At 34.4% G+C, this 24,562-nt stretch overlaps 4 protein-coding genes across 14 annotated transcripts; 1 reads left to right on the top strand and 3 right to left on the bottom strand.

The window, feature by feature from the left end:
- Window positions 1-457: 457 nt before the first annotated feature.
- On the bottom strand, window positions 458-4,730 carry LOC122315227 (syntaxin-41-like). Of its 2 annotated transcripts, none has more exons than XM_043131036.1 (8): window positions 4,390-4,730; window positions 2,957-3,230; window positions 2,283-2,372; window positions 1,810-1,887; window positions 1,329-1,406; window positions 1,189-1,254; window positions 1,027-1,107; window positions 458-919 (listed from the first exon to the last, which is right to left on the bottom strand). In XM_043131036.1, exons 1-8 carry the CDS (start codon window positions 4,569-4,571, stop codon window positions 812-814), a joined length of 957 nt encoding a protein of 318 aa, XP_042986970.1. In that variant the 5' UTR covers window positions 4,572-4,730; the 3' UTR covers window positions 458-811. The 2 variants fall into 2 exon arrangements, with proteins under 2 accessions (XP_042986970.1, XP_042986969.1); XM_043131035.1 differs by having other exon boundaries at window positions 2,957-3,233; window positions 4,390-4,728.
- Window positions 4,731-4,983: 253 nt separating this feature from the next.
- On the top strand, window positions 4,984-8,425 carry LOC122315228 (protein DEHYDRATION-INDUCED 19 homolog 4-like). Of its 5 annotated transcripts, none has more exons than XM_043131039.1 (6): window positions 4,984-5,187; window positions 5,288-5,359; window positions 5,494-5,639; window positions 6,913-6,990; window positions 7,193-7,452; window positions 8,075-8,425. In XM_043131039.1, the coding sequence occupies exons 2-6, from the start codon at window positions 5,299-5,301 to the stop codon at window positions 8,178-8,180; spliced, it is 651 nt and encodes a 216-aa protein (XP_042986973.1). In that variant the 5' UTR covers window positions 4,984-5,187; window positions 5,288-5,298; the 3' UTR covers window positions 8,181-8,425. The 5 variants fall into 5 exon arrangements, with proteins under 5 accessions (XP_042986973.1, XP_042986975.1, XP_042986974.1 ...); XM_043131041.1 differs by having other exon boundaries at window positions 4,989-5,187; window positions 5,497-5,639; XM_043131040.1 differs by lacking the exon at window positions 4,984-5,187 and having other exon boundaries at window positions 5,194-5,359; window positions 5,497-5,639.
- A 592-nt stretch (window positions 8,426-9,017) lies between these two features.
- Window positions 9,018-12,061, bottom strand: LOC122315225 (L10-interacting MYB domain-containing protein). 5 transcript variants are annotated; one of them, XM_043131032.1, is made up of 5 exons: window positions 11,897-12,061; window positions 10,765-11,101; window positions 10,591-10,684; window positions 9,980-10,482; window positions 9,018-9,645 (listed from the first exon to the last, which is right to left on the bottom strand). In XM_043131032.1, the coding sequence occupies exons 2-5, from the start codon at window positions 11,098-11,100 to the stop codon at window positions 9,079-9,081; spliced, it is 1,500 nt and encodes a 499-aa protein (XP_042986966.1). In that variant the 5' UTR covers window position 11,101; window positions 11,897-12,061; the 3' UTR covers window positions 9,018-9,078. The 5 variants fall into 5 exon arrangements, with proteins under 5 accessions (XP_042986966.1, XP_042986964.1, XP_042986967.1 ...); XM_043131030.1 differs by having other exon boundaries at window positions 10,765-11,104; window positions 11,897-12,060; XM_043131033.1 differs by lacking the exon at window positions 11,897-12,061 and adding an exon at window positions 11,785-11,896 and having other exon boundaries at window positions 10,765-11,104.
- Window positions 12,062-12,759: 698 nt separating this feature from the next.
- Window positions 12,760-18,254, bottom strand: LOC122317063. Of its 2 annotated transcripts, none has more exons than XM_043133964.1 (6): window positions 17,649-18,254; window positions 16,139-16,338; window positions 14,082-14,367; window positions 13,880-13,965; window positions 13,694-13,785; window positions 12,760-13,625 (listed from the first exon to the last, which is right to left on the bottom strand). In XM_043133964.1, exons 1-6 carry the CDS (start codon window positions 17,961-17,963, stop codon window positions 13,366-13,368), a joined length of 1,239 nt encoding a protein of 412 aa, XP_042989898.1. In that variant the 5' UTR covers window positions 17,964-18,254; the 3' UTR covers window positions 12,760-13,365. The 2 variants fall into 2 exon arrangements, with proteins under 2 accessions (XP_042989898.1, XP_042989897.1); XM_043133963.1 differs by having other exon boundaries at window positions 14,082-14,379; window positions 17,649-18,253.
- Window positions 18,255-24,562: the final 6,308 nt, after the last annotated feature.

Below are 24,562 nucleotides of genomic sequence, written 5' to 3'. Positions count from 1 at the left end.
TTTTATTTATCTATTACAAATACCATCATATTAGAAAATGCACATATTTAAAAAAGTTATTATTTTTAATACCGTAATAATAAAAAACTATAATTGTACCCAGAAAAAAAAAATCTTATTTGTATTTATAAAATTAGGTAGAAGGTGATAGTTGAAAACAGAAGGAAAAAGATAACTATAATTAAGTATGTAAATAGAAATTAAAGAAAATAATTGTAATAGAGAAATATTATTTTAATAAAATAGATAAATTATAGCAATGAGCGAGATTTTTAAAAAATGAGTAATATTTAAAAAGTATGTTTTTTAACCAATATTAGAGAAACTTACAGGAAATCCAATGTGAATGGTATACGAGTTGGAAGTTGTCTATGCGTAGCGTGCCTCTGTTTCCGAAAGAAAGCAGCGACCAATCAATCAATCATATCAATTAAAGTAAAGATTTCCGAGTTGCATCTGTTTCCGAAGGCAATTTGAATATGCTTTTTCGCCTTTTCATTCATTTGAAATCTTTGCATCAAGAATTTGGCACAGAGATGTCCTCACGAGGGGAGTTTTACACCCGACATTTGTATTCCAGAGGCCTTCTGGAAAGTGTAATTCAGCTCCCTCTCACAACCCACTTCTCAGTGTACAAGTTAGTAAGCTCCGATCTGTTCGAATTTCTCTCTCACAATCAAAGAGATTCAGGATAGGTAACTCTGGCTGTTTCACAAGCTTCGCAATCAGTTTACATGTCTTTTCCCCCTCTTATCAACACGTGACAGAACATTGTATGTGGCGGGAGAGATCATCATCATCATCATCATCATCACAAGAGTATTTCCTTGAGTATGAGGAGGACTAGCAAGACAAAGCACATGATAACAAGCACCGTTGCACATCTCACCATTCCACCTTTCTTCTGCGTTCTTTCTGCCTGAAATTCCAAAATACCCAACATGACCATTCTAAATAGATATACTCCTAAAATGATAAGTAAGGTCAATAGCGAGTAACCATGTTCTATGAGAGAGAGAGAGGAACCTTCTGGAGCTGTTTGAGACCCTCCTCAACCGATACAGCAACAGTCTGAATATTGTAGTCTATCCGATCAACAATTGTGCCCTGCTAGAGGATATGGACTTCATTAGTCATCCTGTTTTGCCAAGTTTGTCCATGATATAATAAAAGGGATGTGGCTTTGACCTGATCTATCACAAGAACTGAAAGGTCCTTCATGATTTGAGCAAGCTCGTTCACTGATTGCATAACCTATAAATGAACAGCTTTTTAATTTCAAAAGGAACAAGAAGGTTTTCCTTAAGGAAATTCACACATTCACTTACCTGGTTGATCTCTCTTTCTCTTTCGACTGTGAATTGCTCACTCTTTTTCAGCTTATGCATTTGGTGCTCATTCAAACTCTGGATTCATGAAAAATCAACCATAATATCAAAGAGAAACAAACTGGTTTAATCTAAACCCCACCCTAATCCACCCAAACGATAGTAAAAGGAAAATAAGAGAGGGGTAAATCTCAGGAACAAGTAACAGATTCAGTCACATCATACCATAAACCAGGTTACAAACAGACCCAACTTAATTCAACTATGACCAAAAAGTGTTGAGAGAATTTTCTATCATAACATCAGATTCATTCTAAAGAGGGATTTTCCACTCAAAAGGGTTGAAGAAAAGAAGAAAAAAACACCCATGCTATTGAAATTAATCTTGAAGGGAAGGATGTTAAAAAGATTCATTTCAGAGGGAGAAATTTCCCATCAGAGTAGATCCTACAGAAAGTTAGATAAAGGGGAAACAACATACCATGTCATCAAATTCGTCGTCTTCTAATCTGGATTTATTTCCACTGAAGTTCATTTCCAAATCAACCCCCTCAGGTCCCTGCAACACAAATATGAATAGCCAAGTATAAAACTAATATAAAAATTACCAGAGAATAACATGAGCAATCATTTTGCTTTTTATTTTTTAACTTTTTATAAATAAAAAAAATGATGGGAACCTACGAGGGTGCTACCCCAAGTACACAGGAAAAATCAGCAACAAATTCTGGTGCTACTTTGTGCATCAAATAGTCAATTGAAAACTAGAGATAAAGTTTACACAAAAGACCAAGCAACAGCACACAGCCTCAAAAAAAGAAGAGAATTTGGATGAATTCCAAGCAAGCAGCCAAGGATTGTTAAGCATAGTGAACATTTTTCAATAGGTTGATTAAAATTTGTCATGCAAGGTAAATATTTGATTTACAAACAACATGTTTGTAATACACAGACCTCTTTCTGCTTCTGCAAACGTTTCAAATATGTTGACTGTTTTCTTCGCAGGTCCATGGAAAGGTTCTGAAGGTCTGTTGCAAGAGAACGCTGTCAGAAGAATATTCAGGAGTCAATCAATTGGGAAAAAACCACCAAATATCACCAAGAAACCGAGTAAAATTTTTATTGAAACTAGCAAAAGGATAGGCAACTTGACCATATGAGATTTATACTTAAGACATAGGGCGATTAAAAAATTGCATACATATTGGAGACAATGGAACCAAATAAGGAGAACAATCTCAGTTAAAAATGTGTTCACGTTGAAGTGAATGATTGAAAATAAAAACAAGTTTTGAATTAAACCACAACACCAAATGCATTACACTGCAGCAGCAAAACATGATTCCCTCATATGAAAAAGTATTTTTTTAAATATCATAACTGGAAAAAATCAAATTAATCTGTTCCATTAATGTTACATATTACTTAACTTTTGCAGCAACTTTTACCAATCAAAAACCTATAAAAAACACTTTTACTTCAAATAAACATAATTCCAGCAACATTTTACTAAAGAAATAACAGAAACCAAAGAGAGAGTACATCTTAAACAACATGGAATCAAAGTTACAGGAAAAAAATATATGAACTTTTTCTCAGGGGAGAGACCCTGGCCATCAAAAACCAACCTGTACATTTTTCCTAACATTTGAGTCCTCAGCAGACCCACTGGAAGAAAGTTTCTGCAATCTCTTTCCAGACCTCCTCAATATGTCTGTAATCTCTAGAGTAAGAGCCTCAATCAAACGTTGATCTTCTTTTCCATCTCCAAATGAGGGCATTAAAGCCTTGGCATGAGCCTTGGTTAACTCAGCCATTTTGACCCGGGCACGTTGTATATTTGCAGCCACTTCTTCAGAATCATCCACCCAAGCTGGCGGTAGACCCACAGTAAATGCATCCCTACTGCACCAAGGATACGAGTTTGACAATCAGGAATATTTACAAATTTTCAAAACATACACTCGAGTGTTATGAACTTGAATATGGCTTTTCCAAGGAAAAATGTCCAAGTCAGATTCATGTCATATGGACTAACATGTTGAAGGCACCTCAAATAGTCAAAAGGGGAATGGGGAGGCCATAAGATAACATGCACAAATCTATACCGTTACACATCCAGAAACTAAAAGAACAAAGGAAGATGTGTTGAGAGAGAGAGAGAGAGAGAGAGAGAGAAGAAACAAACCATACAATATGAAAAAGACTAGGAAACCAGACGTTGAGCATGCAAGCATAAGAGTCCTTGAGTGGATGAGGTAGACACTCTAGGAGCTCCCACCACTCTCCCTTAACTCAACCGTTCCAGCCAATGCCTTTCCAAATTCCAGACCAGAAGGAGCCACCATTCAACCAAAATAACTTGTTTTGTTTTCTTAAAATTACGTAGTGAAAGGTACTTAACCTCCATCAAATGGTTATGATCTGTTTCTAGTTCTTAAATGGTGTACGCCTTTGTATACCTCTAGTGTACTTGGGCTATGCCTATCTTTATATCAATGAAAGATCTTATTACTTACGAAAAAAGAAAAATATATGTCATAATTTACGCCGTTATATGCTATACTCTAAACTTTTCCAACTTGGATGAACTTTACATGCATAGGGCATGAATACTTTATTAAAATACAGTAAAACACAGAATATCGCTAAGTTTTAGCCAACCAGAATTCAGTATTTGTGCAGCTCCTCAAACTTCTTGCAAACAAGAGCCGTCGAGCACTCATTAGAATGAACATAAAGGACACCACCCCGCCACTCATATATCTCTAGGGCAAGCTGAACATCCACTTCACTGACACTAAGACAACTATCCAGCGTTATTTTCACTACAGATCATAAAAAAGAATATTATTTTTTGGTGGAATTTTTTTTTTATAGGTATTTTTTGGTGGAATATAGTCAAGTTGATCTTCGTTCAAACACCAACAGAATCAATCAGAAACACAGAGTCGACTTTTCTATCCTGTTCATTCCCACCAGACAGAGAAGATAAAGAAAATGAAAAACGAAACCAAAACAAAAGGTTCAAAAGAAGAAGAATACGTAAAGAGAGGCATACCTTGAAGGACCGGGATCTTCAGTACTAAGAGGAGCGTAAGAAGACCGATTAGAATTAAGAAGGGAAGCCATTTCGATAACTGGACCGCCCGAACCGGACGCCGAAGAAGACAACGGAGCTCGCACGCTCTTCACGGCGTCTCTGTGCTTTCTGTAAATCACGGTACGATTCCTCGTCGCCATTGAAAAACAAATACGGAATCCAAAATTGAAAACAGAAACTAGGAATTGGAATTCAAACACTCAATCTTCTGGATTTAGCAATTGAGGGTTGGGGCTAAGGAAGTAATCTCTAGGAATTGGATGATAAATAGAATTTTTTTTTATTTCGGAACCAAAGCACTTGCGCTCTGCTTTGCGAGTTGGCATAAACAACTGGGCTCCTAATCTTGTGGGCCTTGGGCCTCAAACCAAATTCGAGCTTGGGTTTTCAACTGGGCCGGAAAATTCCCAGAAGAGAAAACAGAAACCGACACAACAAAAAACCATAAGACGATAATAACCCCGGTTCGGACACGTATCACATGAACCAAAGTATGTAATACGGTTAAATTAAAATATAAACATTTTGGGGGCCAATGAAGTCCAGAGGTCTTAATCCGGAATCATCGTTCTATGGTCGTTGAGGGTAGTTTACGAGAATAAGGGAGAGTCCGAGGTCTTTTTGTGAATAGGAATTCGTGCATGCTAAGAATCCAATCCAAGCAACGCCACACCTACAATCCCGAAAGTCCTTTTGGCATCTTCCTGGGTATTTCACTTGGTCCGAACCTGCTTAAGAAATACCCGATAAATAGCGGTGAGTGGAGCTTGGTATTCCATTCTATTTTCTCTGCAAAACCAACAATTCTTGGCACCTGATTCAAGCACGAGTTTAACATTTTTCCAAGTTTTTCTAGAGTGAAATTCTATGGAGGATGATGATTGGAGCTTTGGTTTTTCTACTCCTTCAAGGGCCTACCGATCAACTAGTAAGTCTCAACTCTTGTTCAGCTTCAAAGTTTCGATCTTTGATTTTTTTTCCCCCCCGTTTTTATTTCTTCTTTTTGGTGTGGGATTTTGATTGTGTTAAAAAATGGTGGGCTAATTGTGTTGGGTGTTGAAGCAGATCTTTGTATAGATTGGGAGGAGGTTGAAGCGGACGATGATTTAAAAGCAGAATATCCGTGCCCATTTTGTCCGGAGGATTTTGATTTGGTTGGGTTGTGCTGCCATATTGACGAGGAGCATCCTATAGAAGCAGATTATGGGGTACGTAATTCTTATCTAATTTTGTTGTTGTAAATTGGGAGTGTTGGCAAACGCATTCTCATGCTAATTATTTCAAGAAGCTCTCTTTTATTCTTTTTTATATTCTCTTTTATTCTTCTTTATGCCTTTTCTGTTTCAGATACAGAATGAAAAATCTCTTGTATATTATAACTGTTGATATTATTCTTGTTTGCATTTTGTACTTTTGTCGATGGATTGAGCACTCGAGTAACTGAGAAGACATGCTGTTTTTTTAACCAAGAAGCCATGTCTATCCAGATTTATTTAACTAACTGAGCAAAGTGATATGTCCAACTATACGAAGTCTAGTTTTATGGATCCATTATTGCAGTTTAGGTTTGATGCTTTGTGAACTTTGCGGGCCTTGGTATTTTCATCATTCTTCCTCTGCACATGCTTTTTCAGGCTGCATCCGATGCTTGCAAACTCTAATCTACATTGAACATGTTTAAATAAACTGAGAGAAAGCTTATTCATGTTGACCTATAGTCCAAACCTCAAGCACCTCACTAAGGCATATATTATCCTCATGTTGCTTATACTATGGGAATGTCATTTTCTTCCCTGCAACTTTGCTTCCATAAAGCATTTGGTGGCGCCTTATATCTCAGAAGTTTGCTTAATTTTGCTTGCCACTCAAAGATCTAGAATCATTTCCGACCAACAAATGTGAGTCTTGTTGACTTGAGCTATAGTAGACTGTAGCTCTTGCAGATATGTCATGACTGTATGTTGTCACTGTTAGCTCTTGTAATCATGAATTTACTAAAAATTATTCCTAATGTTGAAAATGCCATCCCCTAATACTGTTATCCTTAGACCTTTGCCTTAATATGATCCTCAGTTCTTCTATAGCAGAAAGAAGAAAAGGTAAGGCTTAGTGCTCAACTTCTCTAAGAGGAATCAACCTAGACATGTCATCATGTAATATCTCATAAATCTCTTTTATTTTTTGCTGTCTGCTTCATATTTACTCATAAATCTCGAAATGACAAACTTATGTATTTACACAATGATATTTCTCTGTAATATTGGTGCAGTTCTATATGTTTAGTATTTATCAGGAGTGGATTAATCACCGTAAATATGACTGAAATCTATTGATGGTTCACTTCTTAGCAGTTGCAGCATATGGATAACTTATAATATAGTGCTTTTGAGCAAAATGAGATGCTTTCTCAATAGTCTTTCTGAACTCCACTTAGGCTTGACAAATTTCACATGTTTATAATCAGCATTACTTTCTTTGCAGGTATGTCCTGTTTGTGCTACAAAAGTGGGTATGAATATGGTTGGGCACATAACGACACAGCATGGGAACTTTTTTAAGATATCCTTTATTTTCTTATTCGACTTCAAAATTCATCTACCGTTCAAGCCTTTCTAGATTTACCAGCCATTCTTTATATTACAAGAATTTTCTCATCATTTTCCTTCTCTAAAATTTTGAACTGCTTTATCTCCTATTTCATTTTTGTTAATATGCTGGGATGAAAGTTAAAATTATGCTGGTTTCCTTGACTTGAGATTACAATTGGCACAAGTTGAAACTCTGTAAAGGTGAGTCTTATTCAACTTTTTCTTCTTCAAGAAAGGAATTTCAGAATGGACATTTCCAATCTCTTCTTGCTGGGTCATCCCCTGCGGTTTCTACCTCTAAGATGGCACCTGATTCACTGCTGTCATTTCTTTATAATGGGCCTGCTGCTGTCAAGTCTGAAAGTGTGCAGCCTGATTCTTCAACTGAAGTAAGCATGGAAGATGAAAATCCTGATGAGTCAAGGTTAGTAAGGTATAACATAATCCCACTACTCATCGACTGGTTGCATGCATTTTTTTATGCAATTATGCAATTGAATTTGGTTGTTAATTTCAAATGCAATGATGTAATTTGAATGATATTTAATGGAAGCCTACAGCAGAAAGCCTTCAAGAATTAAACATGCTTTATACCCATAAAAAATAAAAAAATAAAAAAATAAAAAATAAAAAAAGAAAGAAAGAATTAAACATGCACTATACCCATTAAAAAAAAAAAAGAATTAAGCATGCTTTATACGCACACGTGTCTCAGCCCAGAATGAAGTCATAATTGTGTTACTTCTTTGTAAGATTGCAAGTGTACCCAGAATGACCTACATGGTTGCGTTTGTGTGTGTGTGTGAGCCCGGTATGAAGTCATAATTGTGCTACTTTGTAAGATTCCAAGTGTACTCACAAATGACCTACATAGTTGTTTACTTGTCTGGATTTACATGTGAGTGCAATATTTTTCACTGCTTCCTTATTTCACATTAAATTCATTAATGCCGTTGCTGCATCAATGGATGATGTTTGCTAAAACGTGTAACTATTTCTAACTAACCGGTCTTCCTGTGCTGTACAAAAAACTAATGATGCTATTGTGGTTGCAGAAATTTTCAAGTTCCTTTATCTGACAAAGAAAAAGAGGAAAAAGCAAGGAGATGCGAGTTTGTACAGGGCCTGTTCTTGTCCACCATCTTTGATGACAGCTTATGAATGGGATACAATATAGTGTTTGTTGCCAGTTTCCCTAATTTTAGGAGAGATGTTTATTGTCCATGCTGTTTGTTGAATATTCTGATACCTTTGATAGAAAGAGCCAAGTTAGACATAGGGAATTCAATGTAATGCACGTTGTTAGTCAAATGTAATTAGCAAGGCCAGCATGGACCCAGACTCTCGTTTCACGTATCTCAAAGTTTTACGTGCTAGTGAAAATATTTACAGTGAAATTCCTGCTACTAGGTAATTGTATTGCAGTATCTTGTGGCAATGAGTTTTGAAGACAAACCTCTCCCACCATTTTCTTTTCAAGATACGTTTTTTTTTTTTTTTTTTTTTTTTGAACATCTCAACTTTTGTTGAGGAAAGCCGTGGGTACAAAACTTGAAGCACTGTGAAACATTCGGGGTTCACCTTTACATCATTCCTTAACCTTTTCCTTTATCCAGGCTATATGTTCTGTGTAAGTACAGGGAAAAGATCCACTTTCTCTGCTTGGGAATATTTTGGTGCTTCCTGGGGCACTTTTATCTAATTCGAATCTTCAATTGCAATTATGTCAGCTTTTCATAATCCAATTCCTGAGTTCAGTCCATGAAACCTTTTGATGTCCATTGCAGTAGTCTTTAGACGTGCAAGAACACACGATCTCTATTGCAGTAGCCTTCGAAGAATTCTGATGCAGATGTATCGTATTGCATCGCCACCAAGAACAAGACGGCTATGGTGTTTGAAAAGTGGTTTCTGTTTATATCCATTTGTCGTTCTTTTGCTAAGAATTTCTACTTTATGATGACCATGACTAAGAAAATTGCCAGTCTGGTCGGTCACTTAGAAAATTCGCGTATGCTCATGATTTGGCAAAGTACAGTACAGAGAACTTCCAGAAATCCTACTCCTGTGGCTGAGGGCGAAGTTTCCTCACTAACCATTTTTTTCGTAATTTAACATCCAATGCTAGAAAAGTTTTTGCCTTCTTTTCATCCTCCAGGAAATCACAGGCATCCAATATAAAATCTTCATCCATGTCTGGTAACGCTTGAACTGCTTCAATCACATTCTCTATCGGGATGGAGTTAGAGTTCTCATCATCTTTCTTCTTATCTGATAGAGAAGAAACCGCACTAGCCATTTCACGAAGAGCACTAACCATGCTCTCATCTCTGTGGCACGACTTTTTAAATTGACCAGAATCTAACCAGTTTTCCAATTGACGCTTGTTCTTCTGGTCTGTATGTGTGGATTCCTGCTCATCACCAACTTGGTCTTCGCTGGAAAAAGATGTGGCTGGAGATTGAGAAGTATTTGGCACTCTTCCTATCTTGACTTGGTCAACTTCATTTTGCAGCTCTAAACCTAGAAAGCAGTCTCTTTCGTCGGCATTAGGATCACATATCACACACAAATCTTTATAGTATGGCACTGGTCGAGTCATGAATTGTCGTGCATCGGTATGTGCCTACATGATATCATACCAAAGTAAGGCATCATTAAAACTATATTCGGGGGCTTTTCTATGTCACCAAATGATGAAATTCTTTTGACTTGTTTCCCCTCATCATTGGAGTAGTTGGACAGATCCATTGTACAACAATTATTCATCAATTTCGTTCTTTCAAGGACAAAACAAAACTATTTTCAGATATTGTAATCCTAAATGTCATATGAAGTTCATTTCAAACTCAACTCTGTCGTATATAAGGTAAAGCAAATATTGACAAAATGATCAATTCATACTAAGACAAGTTGGTTCCATGTTTAAGAAAAAGCCACATGAGAGCAGATTATGTTACCTTGATATAATCTTGCCAGACATAGTCATCGGCAATCACCATTTGCCGTGTATCATCCCATGCAAAACCATCCAAGTCAAGAAGGTTTTTAATGACGTTATATTGCCTTCGCAAAGTTTTATAGCGATTCTTTAGAATATCCATGCCATAGTCAAAGCCAAATTTAGTATTAAAAAATGCAATCATCTCCATCCATGCTTGTTTGCTGAATACACCATCAACCCGGTTTCCTTTCTGCACTTGATCTAGCATAAGGTCAATAAAATAACGGTCCATCGGTGGCTGCCAGTAAGTCCTGGACCGGCTACCTATCGTGGTTTCACTTATATTTGGCAAAGGTAGTGGATCATCATCTACTTTTTCTGATATAGAGATTCCATAATCTTCATCAATCAGAATTTCAGGAAGAGCCACTGCAGCTACTTCGCTAGCATCTGTTGGCTGTGTGGCTGAGTTTGTTCCATTCTCACAGGTGGGTAATGTTAATTCTGGCACACTGTTACCTGATTAATGCATCATCAATGTAGCACAGATTATAGACCACTCAAGAGGTCAGCTGTTCTGGATCCTGATATTTATTTGCAAAGTAGGATCAACGTTAGATTAGTCACCTTTTTGTTCAGAGGTTGCATTTCCGTATATCGTGCATAAATCACTGTAATATGGAATGCTTTTGATTCTGAATGAACGAGCATCTGGGTGTACCTGAAAGTAAAGACCGTAAAGACTCCAGAAATACATACATAACAAGCAGAGAGAACATATCAAAGAATTAAATACCGTACCTTGATATAATCGTCCCAGATACTGTTATCAGCTGTCACCATTCGACGCTTTTCATCCCAACTAAAACCCCTCTGGTCAAGGAGATTCTTTGCAGCCTTGTACAGATTCCTTAGTGTTTTGTGACGGTTTTTCAGAACATCTTTTTCATACTGAAATTTAAATCTTGCATTGAACAATAAGGTCATATGCTTCCATGCTCTTTTGCTGAATAAATGATCATCAAATCTATTTCCTTTGCCAACCTGCTCTAACATGAGGTCAATGAAATACCGATCCATTTCAGGTGTCCAAATTGTCCTCAAGCGATCACTAGCATTTCGAGCTCGGATACCCATACTTCTACAATACAAGAAAAGGCATCATTATAAATTTCTAAGAGCCCATGGTACTAAGGGATCCGCATTGCTCACGTTTCATTCATAAAACCATGCACCTCTACCATAACATTTTTAAAATTTATGCTTATTTCGAAGAGCTCGCATCAGAAAGGTATTTGAGGCCAGTTCTAGAACTCGTAGCAAGTCCCCCAATTTCCTAGAGAATTCCTAGAAATGATATGGATAGCAGAAAGAAATAATTTGTTTTCCATGTCTTATCCAAACATCCATCAAGGCTTGAGACGCTTGCATCGCTTAAGTTACTGCATGCTTGCTTCATACCACACCTAATATTGACATTTGACGGTTTACTCTTCAATATGCAAAAATAAAACCAGCGAAGTAAGGCTTCCTAACCACAAAAATTATTTCTTGCTCTCGACTTAATCAATAACATACAAAAAAAAAAAAAAACCACAACCGCTCAAAGGCTCTCTTCATATAAACTATTTCCATTAGCATCGAAAGGGAAAAAACTGTACATTTCCATGAATCAATTCAATAAACAAATGTGTAAGGTTTCTTTCTCTCGTTCTTTTTTTTGGCATAAATTGACATTGCAGAACCAAATTACAGATACGCAGCAGGCGAAAATAACAGATGCGAATGAATATCACATATTGGTCAGAGTAGATGACCTACAACGAAACCAAATGAATTCGAGGATGATAAATAAAGTTATTGACAGATAAAGCGAAATGCTCTTGGTAGTGATGATAATGAGAAACCCGCACTAAAAGATTGGAGAATCAACCTTGGTGTCGACAGGGAAGATCGGGGACGGGTCCAAATGCGATTCTGAAAGTTTAGGGATAGGGTTTTCCAGGACAGGGTTGAAGCTGCATCGCTGCTGGAACACTACGCTAAACCCGATTTCAACATCTAACCTCCATAGGGTTAGCCGAACTTTTAATAGGGCTAGAATTTATCTGTTACGGGAGCGTCTGACAGTCCAATCAGCATCGTGGAATTATAAGATCCAACTTGACCGCAAGCCTGAAAATAATAATGTCTCAAGTGTCAAGGAATCTGTAAAGTCCAGTATCCTTGGGCTCAAATTCATGGGTTTGTTTGGATCCGGATCAGGTCTCCATTTACAATAATTTGAAAAAACAAAAAAAAAATCATACTTTTCATAATTAATTTTATAATTCTTAATTGCATCAGTTAATATACCATATTTTAAATATCTCTATAAATTAATCTCTTAAATAAATAAATAAACTAATTATAATATAATATATTAATGAATATAAATAAAAATGACAAAATTCAAACTGAAAACAAAGTTTCTGTTTTTTTTTTTTTTAATACGAGCGAATTAATTGCATTATAAAAAGAACAATACTACGTACAATCCTCATTTAGGAACTGCAATACAGGAATAAATCATTTTATCTTTAAAATTTTTTAAGATTACTAAAATATCCCTTTTAAAATGATGTTTTTTCTCCTTTAATTAAAGACTTACACATGCAGTCCCCAAATAAAATCTCTCTTATAAAAAATACATCATTAGAAGTCAAGGGATTCTAACAATATGCTTCTTTTTCTTTTCTTCCTTCCTATCTCTCTTTTCTTTGTAACTCACCATATTTAATACTTAATGCTCTTAGATTGGGGTATAACACTACGGCTGAAACTAAATGTAATTAGTGCAGACATTTTGAAAGCTGTGTGCTAGCATGGGTTTATAAATGACAGAGTATTAGACTTCCGAAAGTTAATGACAAAGAGTATTAGATTTCCGAAAGTTCCATCAATATTGCCTAGTGTTGGTCCAAAAATCAGGGATATACTGAGCCCCACCTCTCCCTTCCCCCAGTCCCCAAATCCAACCAAAAACAAGTGAGGCAATCTGATTGCAGTGTTGTTCGCATCCCAGTTTCTCATGCCCTGCTCAAATACAATAAACAGCTGTCTAAACAGCCCTTTGTACACCTGCAGACTTGAACAAAATCTAGTTGCATGACCAAGTTCCTTCTGCTCACTGCATGTGACTCGTGCGTCTGTCTTTTTCAGTTTTCTCTTCCAACCTCTTATGGACTGTTCTGCTTCCGAGGAGAAACTTACACTGTTCTAAGGATGACAACACTGAAAATCAAGCCGCTACTTAGGAGCGTTTTTTTTTATAGGCATATTTATATTCTATCACAACTCATTCTGGCAATACAACTTAAACTTCTATGCCCATATGGAAGAACATTTGAAGTCAAGCCCCCGTCATCTCCATTGTGAGCCATGGGAAACAAAGAACTGGAAATCAGGAAGATTAACCTGCAACTGCTGGAGCCAAATACCAGCAGCCTGCAATAGAGAGTTTGCTTGCTGACATTCTTTGGCTCCACTAGGAGTAAAAATTGAACCTCTCAACTTATACGAAGCAAGGCCAAAAAGGGGCAGGGAAATCTTTGATGATAGCTCATTCCCATCGACCTTCCTGCCACTTGAAGCATGAAACTTTGATTGATTTTTGCCTGCACCTGTTAGATATGGATTAGCGAAAAAATCATAACGCAACTAATATTCATATATAGAGAAAGAGAGATACTTATGGAGTGTGTCGATAAGGAATGGAAGGTTAGAAAAGATGCATCCAGATTTTGCAGTGTTGGACCTATAGGTATTCTATATATCGGATACCTGGATCACATTTAAATTCATTAAGTAGGTATACTAAACGACTCAATCACGATGCCAAATTCTTGCGATTATAATTGTAGGAAAAAGAACATACCAAGCCACAGAAACCCAACTTGTGGGCAGAAGATCATAGCTCCTGTACAACTGCAGCTCTGGAAATTGAGATGAAAGATTTGAAACCTGTGGGTAGGGGTGGGGACATGGGCAAAGTAAGATCCAATAAGCACTCAAGTCGGGACAAAGAAAATGGATGACTAAAAAGCCCAATACATGAATCTCAAATAAAATGGACTTACCTTATCATATAAAGGTCGGCGATGGTGCGGTTGTTCTTGTTCAAAATATTCAAATATAGGGAGCTTGGGTGAGCTGTAAACCTCTGGTTCATCATTGGATGAACTATTGGCAGGTTTTTCTCTCAATGTTAGCTTCCTCATCCTCTGAGAGTTTAAGGAGATGAGATTATGATTACCCCTAGCTCCATCAACAACATTTTTAGATTGCCTTTCTGCCTCACAGTCACTGCTGCCAGCACTACATGTCTCTCCTGGAGACCCAGCATCACTGTCCTCACCAGGCCTCCTGGTAAAAAGTCTAAATAAACATCCACAAGATATTGTCCACACATCTTACAACTCTCATTTACCAAGATAAATACAAATTACTTCTATATAAAGCATATAATAACAACTACTGGCATACAAATAGAAATACACTGCTGGTATCAATATTATCAAACAATGATTTCCCAGATGTTTATGAGGACTGACACAGATATGAGTAATGATATTTATTGCATTCTGAACTACCATGTCAAGGAAACTTGAAAATTAAATACTATAGATGAATAGCACGTCCTTTGAAAATATTCATGTTAATCCAGCATGCAGTAGCTAGAAAAAGGTGTGCTAGGTCATCATTCCCACAGAGAATAATATATATATATGCAATTGCTAAATCCCGAAGTGATGAAGGTAAAAATAAAAAAAATAAGTACTGGATTAGCCCTCCAAGAGCCAAATAACTAAAGGCTCAAATAATCGATACATATGAATAAGCAAGCACTAGAACTACGAAAAAGAAAGACTTAGAATGTACATGACAGATCAAAAAAGCAATAGAACCTAACCCCTAGTCCCAAGAACAGAACATTTAACCACAAAGAATGCGAACAGGTGGCTCTAACTCCAAGACCTTGACTGCTGGTTGGCCCTCACATGATATTGGTCCATTGCCAACAGCCCCAGTCTGATTTTCAGATATAGGTTTAAGTAAAACTAGCTAGTCTCTGAGGAGGAGCTTATCAATTGCTTCCAATCTTCCATACAATTTAATCATACCTTTTCTGATAGTTCCTATATTATAAGTTTATACTAAGGTTAATACTACTGTCACGGTCCTTATCAAAAGAAAAATTGAACCTTTTTAAGGATGAATGAGGTGCCAAGGAAAAAAGAAAAAAATGAATGGGGTACCCCTGGTTTTCATTCAGCTATTTTGAAAGATGAGTCCGTTACTCAGAATATACTTCAACATGCAGCAAAATCACCAGGACAAAAAGCAACAAAAACAATAAACTAATAGTGTTTTTATCACTTTACTAATTATGTATGTCAAGTGACCACCAGGGGTGGTGGCTCAATTACCCTTGGGTAACTCCGATGTGGTTTTTCATGTATTAGGTCAAGAGTTCAAATCCAAATATGGACTCCCCTTAGACTATTAGTATTAGCCGTCAAAGGATTCATTAAATTCCATAATGGAAATGGGATCTAGGCTAAACTCAAACTCGACTTTAGGAAGTGTCTGTGACTTCCTGCCGTCTAGGCCCCTTCTGTCCGGTTCCCAGCGAGTAGGATGCTACAATGGTCATGCCTAGGTAGGGAGGCCATCTCCGGTTGCCTCCTCCTACCCTTTTCCCTATTAGAAAAAACTATGTCAGTGGATCAAATCAACTAAAATGGAGATAAGAAACAACATGAAAAAAGAACAAGATAAAGGCTCCTTTAGCAATTATTGGATTGTCCATATGGTCGCTCTTCAAACAGTAATAGATATCCCAATATCAGGAGGAAGCCTGCCCTAAGTGGCTGAGTTAACACAATCTAGGCTGGTGAAGCATGAGGAAGGGGTTTGGTGGTTGGTAGCGACAATATTTGAGATCAACACAAACATACAGAGTGCTCAGCAACAATAATATCAATTAAAGACTGGAATAAGCAACTATAACGGAAGTGGAGCAACCTTTGTTAGAAGTGGAAAATCAGCAATATGTGTATAGAGACAGGTGGAGAGAGCAGGAATTTAATCAACGGATAATTAACATAGGCAAAGACAACGAATAAAAGCTCACCTCCGCCTATGTGGATCTATGTACAATTGTATGCCCGACAAAAATGGAACATAATACTGCTTGACAGAGTCGCTGCCATTCAATAATAGTGGCACTCCCACTCCATACACACTCCACTCTTTAAATGATTCCCAAAGATCACCAAGACTAAAAAATGGGTGTCCATCAACTTCACAAGCTCTCCATCCCCTTGCTCTTGTCTGTGGACTCAAAAAGTTGACAATTAAAACATACACAATGAGGGCAGTTGCTGAGAAACCACAGAATATCTTTTGTACTTAAAACTACTGTGCATCTTAGATCTTCCTTTATTTACAACCTAAGAAACAAAAGCCCCAACAACATACGAACTCAGCTAGTTGACTTAGCTTTTAAAATTTTATCCAAAAACTCAAGGAAAAAAATATAAAATCCTAAAGGGTATCTAATACAATTATGGTGACCGTGATGGTTTGTTTCACTTTGTTTTCTCAATGAAGACAATGTAAATCAAATCCGACAAAAACTTTCACTAGTGGTGGAACCCCCACCCAGACCACCCCCCACAAGGCTCGCAGCTCCTGTATTAAAAATCAATAAATAAATAACAACAGATCAGCACTGAAAACTACTTGAGATAACTAGTAGGCTGTCTCTAACCCAAATGAGGTCAAATTTTTCGTCTATTAGACACTGAAACAAAATGAAACACTAAAATTAGCTTCAAAGCATTTGGTTGTTGAACCAAACTCAACTCATCTCATCTCAAACCAATCATTGATGAGACTCACTACTTTTTCAACTTCCTATAAAAAGGATAAACCCATCTCAACCACTTCATACATTTTAACCTAAAAGGTAAACTCATCTCAACCTTAAAAAGTTAATCCATCTCAATGGGACTTACAAAATACTATTATTCATAATTCAACTCAACATCCAAACGTAGCCGAATTTATTACTTGCGCAATCAACCAAATGTATTGTATTGCAAAACCTACAGGTCTGCTAATCTATGACAAATGTATGCTCCCACTAGGGGTTGGCTCAAATGCTAAAAGCTTTAGGCTTGAGGTTATGCTCCCCCCGGGTCTAGGGTTCAAATCTCCTTGGGTGCAAACAATCTCTAGAGGCCATCTGACTGGAGAATTTTCTCCTTAAATTACATGAAGTGCACTTGCGAGAAATTCCTTACCGAGAGCTTATGCACTCTGGGATTAGTCGGGACATTGTTCCTACACCAGGTGCCAATAAAAAAAAAAATCTATGACAAATGTAGGCCAAGGTATGCAACTAACAATTTCAATTCTTAATATTTTACTACCTTAACTATTTAAGCCTGAGTCTTAAACTAAATATTTGACTGTAGAACTGAAATTTTATCTTTGCCAGAACGCCAAAAAAAATCTTTGAGGAAACATATACAACATAAGTGATATACCCAATAAAAAAATGGTTAATTTGTAATCTCAAATAATTGAGTTCTTTCACTTTCTTAGCATGGAAACAGACGCTTAAAGTTGTAAACTACCTCGGAGAGCAACAGAGCGGGGACAACGGGAGTGAACGATTCCATAAGCCGATCCAAATTGGTCAAGTCGGTGTTTCTCGGGGAAGATGACGAGCATGTAGAGTTGGGCCTGGACAATGTCGACTCTTCCGAGTCAGTCAGGATATCCGGGTCGCTCGAGTCCACTCTAGACTCCGACTTCACCGCCCTCTGCAACTGCTGCTGCTGCTGCTGCAACAGCAACTGTTGCTGTCTCCGAACCGGCGGAGGGTTGTAGAACCGGTCCGAAACGTGGTTCCGGGTCACTGCGAAGCCACCCGAGTTGGGCATCACCATAAATTACACTAACTTCAGGGATCAAAAGGATAGTGATGTACGATCAGAAGTGATTTCGTGTGCTCAATTTATCCGGAACAAAGACAGTATTTTGTGGGGGGTTTTAGGGGATAATTTCCGATGATTTAGAGGGAAAACCAGGTTAGACTACACAGTTAGAGCGTGGTTGGAGGAACTGGGAGAGAAAGCAAGTACGCAACTGAGTTGCCAGAGAGAGACGAGTAAAAACTTCAGGGAGAACATGACTCTCTTTGCTATTTTCCCTCTATCTCTCTGTTTTTTGTTTTTTTTTCCTTTTCGGCATCGATGAAAAGATAAGCATAGGCTTATTACCTTTTACTGCTTTTTCATTAAGATAATTATTATGAAAAAATATAGTTATAAGGATAATTGTGTATTAATTTATGTATTAATATAATGTGATTGATTAAAAAGTAAATTTTATTAAAATTAATGTTAATTTAAATTTTAAGTATGAATAAATTAGTATTGGTACATAAATTAATGCGCGACTATATTTGTATGTAGCAAGATTCAATTATTATATACATAAAAAGTTATACATAAATAAATTAATATAATTTTATATAATATATTAGATTTAATTTATATTTTATAATTTAATATATTACATCAAGTCACATTAATTTATAAACTTATTTTTATATAATTATTTTATAATTAAAATATTTTTCTTAATCATTTTCTTAATTATTAAATATAAAAAATTTTAAAATAATAATAAAATAATAAAATGATAATAAAAAATAATAAGACTATATTATCCTCAATAAAATGGCGAAATTGGCTTTTCAACTTTGGACAATAGTTCCATTTTCGAGTAAAACAGCGGGGATATATATGGATTAGACGTAAACCTGACTTTTTTGGACAAAATTATTGATTTGGAAAAATCATTATTTGAATGTAATGAATAATTAGTTTTATTTCAAGAGATTTTGAAAAGAATGTGATTAGAATAGTGATACTTTGTATAAAGCTACTATGCTCTTGTTTAGATTTAAAAACATTATCGACACATATCATATAATTATTATAATTTTTTTAAATTTTTAAATAAAATATAATAAATAATTCAATTTTTTTAAATTTTAAAATAAAAATAATATTTTAATCATATTTTATTTAATTTTCAACTTTTATCTCATTTCAACTCAAATCACTATCCAAATATCTTTTTAGTATATCTTGGTTTTTGTTTTATTTTTTTAATTATTATTAAGAATATATAAATGCACTAATAGTAATTTACTTAAATATTTAAAACAATAATAAAATAAAATATACTATAGTAATTTATTTTATTTGAGTTGTATACCGTAAATTTTCTATGAAAATAATCATTTGAGTTGAATAAAATGATGAAGAAAGAAATAATAAATAAAATAAATATTTGATGAAGCTACAGTAAAATAAATATAATATTTGACTAATTCATTGAGGACGCTATTGACAGTAGCATTTTCTACCCGTCGAATTTGTCAAAGATACTCGGCGTTGATGACCATAATATTAATAATAATTAGAAAATAAATCACGTGACAACAGAAAGTCAAGAAGAAGGGGGAGACATCATTGATGATGCCAAGAAGAGCAAATCTGTCCGTCAGTGCTACCTTTTACTACTGTATTAGAAATTTTTTATTTTTTTATTATTTTCTTTTACCTATTTTTTTAACATTCATAATTATTAAGAAAAAAATTTTTAAAATATATAATTTTATTAATAGTCACTTCTTTAACTATTAAGTAAAATAAAAAATTAAAAAAAAATTAAATACAAAATAAGTAATAAATAGGGAGTAAAATAGTAGTAATCTTTTTTTTTTTGAAAAAATATATAAATCTGTGGCTTATATTAAAAATCTTATATAATATCATTAGCAATCTCCTAGCTTCAAATGTCTTGATTAAAAAATAAAAAAAGTATGCCCCATAGGTGTTTTGAATCTTGATGATGTCAAGGATTACATGGTTTTGATAGAAGCAATCAATAGGAACATATATTATAGGATATGTAAATCTTGCGTATTCAATTTAAAAAAAATAGAATATTATTAAAAAAATAATTTTTTCGTGTGAATTACAGATTTGTCTATTTTTTTCAAATTAAGTATTTGAGGATTGCATACTTAAAAGACTAAAAATATTATTTCTATCTGTCAGTGGGTCATATCTCTATATCAAAATTTTATGGAATTTATTGATTAAAGAGTTTATCATGTAGATATTTGACAAAATATACGATAAAATATTTTTGTTGAACCAAAGGTTTCAAACTTCATATAATTATATATTTACATATGGATTTTGATGATAACAAATTAATTCAAATATAAAGGAGTCTCAAGTTTAAATTGTCTACACAATAAAGTCAAACACATCAACAAATCAAACATAAGTAAGAAAGGGAACAATCTCACAAATAAAGCTCTTAAAATAATTTTGTAAATATCTTGATAAAATTCGAATTTGAATTAAGCCTCAAGATTAATCTTTTCTCATAAAATATTAAACTGCATTTTCCATATGTGCATGATATATTTGAAAATTAAAAATTTGAAATTTGAATTTTTGAAAAATTATTGATTATCATTTTTCACATGTGCATGATATGATTAAAAGTTTAAATTTTAAAAATCTGAAATATGACAGTCATCACATGTGCATGTTTTGATTGAAAATTTTTAAAATTGATCGATGTTCTTTGATTGATAGATGCTGGTAAGCCTGCTGCTCCAATTCTCAAATCTGTGAAGAGACAAGATGCATGACCTGGTCCATTTGTCCATTTATTGCTTATTATTAAAAAAATAACACCAAATTCAGCATTTTCTAAGTCATCCATAGAGCCATCCATGATCAGATTTATGGTTCTGAACCTGCATATTGTATTAAAGAATTTATTAGACCATCTATCTATATGTATTGGTGGTCTGCAGCCCACAAAATGGGGGCTTCCTTTTCAACATAATTTAAAACCCCATTGAGTTTTCTGATTAGAAAAAGCTAAGCAGTCACGTGATGTCTCGTGACAACATGGCCATGCTGAGAACATGAATCATTTTGTTCTGGGATTTTACTTCACAATTTTGCAGTCATGCGTATTGCCTGCCTCGTGACATTTCTGTGGGGTTTATATTAGTTTATTCGGATTATCTTACAACCATGTCTAATTAAGAATCTAAGCACGAGATGGGGGAGGTTTAATTTTCAAATATGCACATGTAGAAAATGTAATTTAATACTTTATAAGAAAATATTAATTTTGAGTTTTAATCCAATTTCAAATTGTTCAAAAGATGTATAAATTTATTGTAAGTGTTTTATTTGTGAGCTTGTTTCCTTTCTTACTCATGCTTGATTTGTTGATGTGCTTGACTTCATTGTATCGACAACTTAAGTGTGTGATTCATTTATAATTGAATTCATTTGTTATCATCAAAATTCACATATAAATATATAATTATATGAAACTTGAAACCTTAGACTTAACATAATACAAAATGTTGAATCTCAACTAGTTAGATTGAGAGTATTAATTACAACATAGAAATTTTATTTTATAGGATTTCTTCATAGTATAAAATTGGAAAATATTTTAGCTACGAAAGAATTAGACAAAAGTAAATCCATAAATTGATGTGCTTTGATATGGTACCTCAGATATTAAAGTTACTTTTATTATAAAGTAGATCTAATGATTTCATGAAATCACATCAATTTATGAATTTATTTTGTAGAATCTTTTTGTACATGTAGCAGTTCTTTATAAAAATTATTACCCAAATGATTAACACAAGTGGGGGTGAAGTAAGTTGGTTTTAAAAATTAACAATTATAAACCAAATATTCAATATAAAATATGAGCAAAATAAGAAACAACAGTCAATATAAAAAGTAAGGGTAATAGAGAAATAAACTCAGTATTTTAACAAAATTCGGTCCCACTGTCTACGTCCTCACTTCAAGCTACCACTTGAGAATTCTCAAATTTATTATAAGCCTTAATACTTAAAGAAAAGAGATATAAAACTTGAAATAAATATTGTAAAACTTGCAATTGATGTATGTATGCTCATGTTATGAATTTGAAGATCTCAATTGAATTATTTATAGACATATAAGACTTCATTTTCAAATTTAAAAAGATTCACACGTCAAAAAAAAATCACTCACTCTTCAAATTTTCAAATAAAAGTTTATTCTTTTTGCACTTGTCAAAGACAACATCATTCATTTTTCAAGATTTTCAAACCTAATATTTTACTTTTCACATATGAAAAAAATGAGTATTATTTACTTTTTAAAAATTTCAAACAAAACTAACTACCTTTTGCATGTGTCAAAAAGAGCAGCAATCGCTTTTCAAATTTTCAAACAAAATTATCTACCTTTTGCATATATCAAACAAGTATCAATTACTTTTCAAGATTTTCAAATAAAACATGCACATGTGAAAGATATCAATCAATTATCTTTCAAAAATTCAAATTTCAAACTTTTATTTTTCAAATATATCATGCACATGTGAAAAATGTAAAAAAAATATTAATTTTGAATCTTAATCCATTTCAAATTTTTCAAGAGATGTACAAATTTACTCTAAGAGCTTTATTTGTGAGTTTGTTTCCTTTATTTCTCATGCTTAGTTCGTTGATATACTTGGTTCTACTGTGCAGACAACTTGAATTTAATAGTCATTTATGCTTGAATTTATTTGTTATCATTAAAATCTATATGTAGATATATAATTATATGAATCTTGAAACTTTGGGTTCAGTATTATCAATTATATTAGCGTACATGTCTAATTTATACAAAATTTGATTAAAATAACTTATTTATAAAATTATTTAAAATGTATCAAAAATTAAGAATGGCGTTATTCTTTAATTAATTATAGGTATTGATAGATAAGATAATGATTAAAGTAGTAAAGTTGTAATTATATAAAGAATAATATCGATAAAAATATTTCACAAATTAATACTACTAGAGACAGGTATAAAATCGTGCCTATCTGTGAACTCCTTTGATGTGGCAAAATGCCACATCATCAATTATATTAAAAAAAGAAAAAGATAGATGAAAAGCAAAATAGCGGGAAAAAATACATTCGACCTTGAAAGGGGAAATCGTAGATCCTATCCTTCTCTCAAACCTCTTCATCTCTCAGTTCTCATAAATACCATTCAAGCTTAGAAAGGGAAATCGTAGTCTGATTGATTCAAGAGGCAGGGGGGAGGCAAAGCATCAGGTGACAAAATAAAAGCTAACCCAAAGGTAAACATCTTCTCAGATCTCATAGATATAAATATTTAATGTATGTTTTTGTGTATGGATATTTAATACTTACCGATTGAGTATTTCTATGGAGTGAGAAGGTGTAAGAAGTGAATATAGAAGGAAAATGAAGGAGACGAAGAGCATTGTGGTATTTCTTCAAAATGGTCATTCCTGTTTTAATTCGAGAGGGGAAAACATATCCATAGAATATATTCACTTAAGAAGGATTTTAATTAGTAATTTGCAGCTTTATCCATGGCCCCTGGTCTTTAGGTCATGGAGAAGGTTAAGAGGGTTTTGAAAAATATATAATGAGAGAGAGAGAGAGAGAGAGAGCAAATTAGAATCATGACTATGTGGAACTTGATTGCTTTTAATCCAACCATTAACCATGCATTTTCATTTAAATATAAAGCTAACTCATACAGATCATTCAATTTTTCTATAGCTTGAGAATGCCGCTACCTGGCTTGAGTTTTTAAGCATGGTTTCAGTGTATAGGTAAAGTTCCTCTGACAATGAGGCATGATAAAGCTTTATGTACTTTCTGCCAACAACCTGAGAATAAAAAGACAGAGTGCTAATGTGAGTATATTTTCAATATCCTTATTAATGACACAACAGACCATAAACAATTGCACACAAGTGTGGTAGGGCATCCAAGCTGGTGTTTTTTTGTCATCAAAAGGGTAAATAATAAGAGAAATGCTAGACTTAAAAAAGAGAATTATGATAGACTAATTTACAAACTAATGTAATTCGATGTGGTAATAGTAGCAGTATCTTAGTTCGCAAATGTTTTTTTTTTTTTTCAATTGCAAAGTAGACATGACATTTCATGTCAATTCACAAGCTTCCTTGTAATTTTTTGTAGGCCATTGCTCAAGTGATAAATGTCAGGCATGCGCTTCTAGGTAAATATTGATCAAGAAAATCCAGAGGAAGCTTCAAGTTTACAATTACTGAATCCATCATACATCTAAACTACATGAGCAAGTATATTATGATGTAGATCATGGTGCAATGGTGTTATTGTCCTAGCTAGACCAAACCAAGCTTTAAGAGACCTTAGCTCCCCGCCCCCAACAAAACAGTAGTCAGGAATACATATGTCATTTCGTAACTCGCTTATTTGTCATTAAAATTTCATATTATTATTTGAAAGGAAACATCATTTACTCTTACTATCATCTATCATACTAACACGGCATAACACTCCCAAAGAATGACATAAATACTTGATCAAACAATGGATGCTAAGCAAGATATGTAGGGGCAGTAGAAGAATA

This window comes from Carya illinoinensis, chromosome 7 (genome assembly GCF_018687715.1).
Source record: "Carya illinoinensis cultivar Pawnee chromosome 7, C.illinoinensisPawnee_v1, whole genome shotgun sequence".
NCBI classification, from domain to species: Eukaryota; Viridiplantae; Streptophyta; class Magnoliopsida; order Fagales; family Juglandaceae; genus Carya; species Carya illinoinensis.
This window is presented reverse-complemented; position numbering and strand designations above follow the sequence as displayed.

Bases quoted from the DNA above. Each gene is read 5' to 3' on its own strand.
- LOC122315227 (XM_043131035.1), bottom strand. From the start codon at position 4,571: ATGGCGACGAGGAATCGTACCGTGATTTACAGAAAGCACAGAGACGCC. The intron at 3,234-4,389 runs GTATGCCTCTCT...TCCTTGGTGCAG, and splicing joins GAAGATCCCGGTCCTTCAAG to TAGGGATGCATTTACTGTGG. The intron at 1,255-1,328 runs GTAAGTGAATGT...GTTCATTTATAG, and splicing joins GAGAAAGAGAGATCAACCAG to GTTATGCAATCAGTGAACGA.
- LOC122315228 (XM_043131039.1), top strand. From the start codon at position 5,299: ATGGAGGATGATGATTGGAGCTTTGGTTTTTCTACTCCTTCAAGGGCC. The intron at 6,991-7,192 runs ATATCCTTTATT...ACTTGAGATTAC, and splicing joins AGCATGGGAACTTTTTTAAG to AATTGGCACAAGTTGAAACT. The intron at 7,453-8,074 runs GTATAACATAAT...TTGTGGTTGCAG, and splicing joins GATGAGTCAAGGTTAGTAAG to AAATTTTCAAGTTCCTTTAT.
- LOC122317063 (XM_043133963.1), bottom strand. From the start codon at position 17,963: ATGGTGATGCCCAACTCGGGTGGCTTCGCAGTGACCCGGAACCACGTT. The intron at 14,380-16,138 runs GTGAGCTTTTAT...ATGTTTATTTAG, and splicing joins ATAGATCCACATAGGCGGAG to ACTTTTTACCAGGAGGCCTG. The intron at 13,626-13,693 runs GTATCTCTCTTT...CATATCTAACAG, and splicing joins CTTATCGACACACTCCATAA to GTGCAGGCAAAAATCAATCA.
- LOC122315225 (XM_043131032.1), bottom strand. From the start codon at position 11,100: ATGGGTATCCGAGCTCGAAATGCTAGTGATCGCTTGAGGACAATTTGG. The intron at 10,483-10,590 runs GTGACTAATCTA...TGCATTAATCAG, and splicing joins TGCAACCTCTGAACAAAAAG to GTAACAGTGTGCCAGAATTA. The intron at 9,646-9,979 runs GTAACATAATCT...GATATCATGTAG, and splicing joins TCTGGCAAGATTATATCAAG to GCACATACCGATGCACGACA.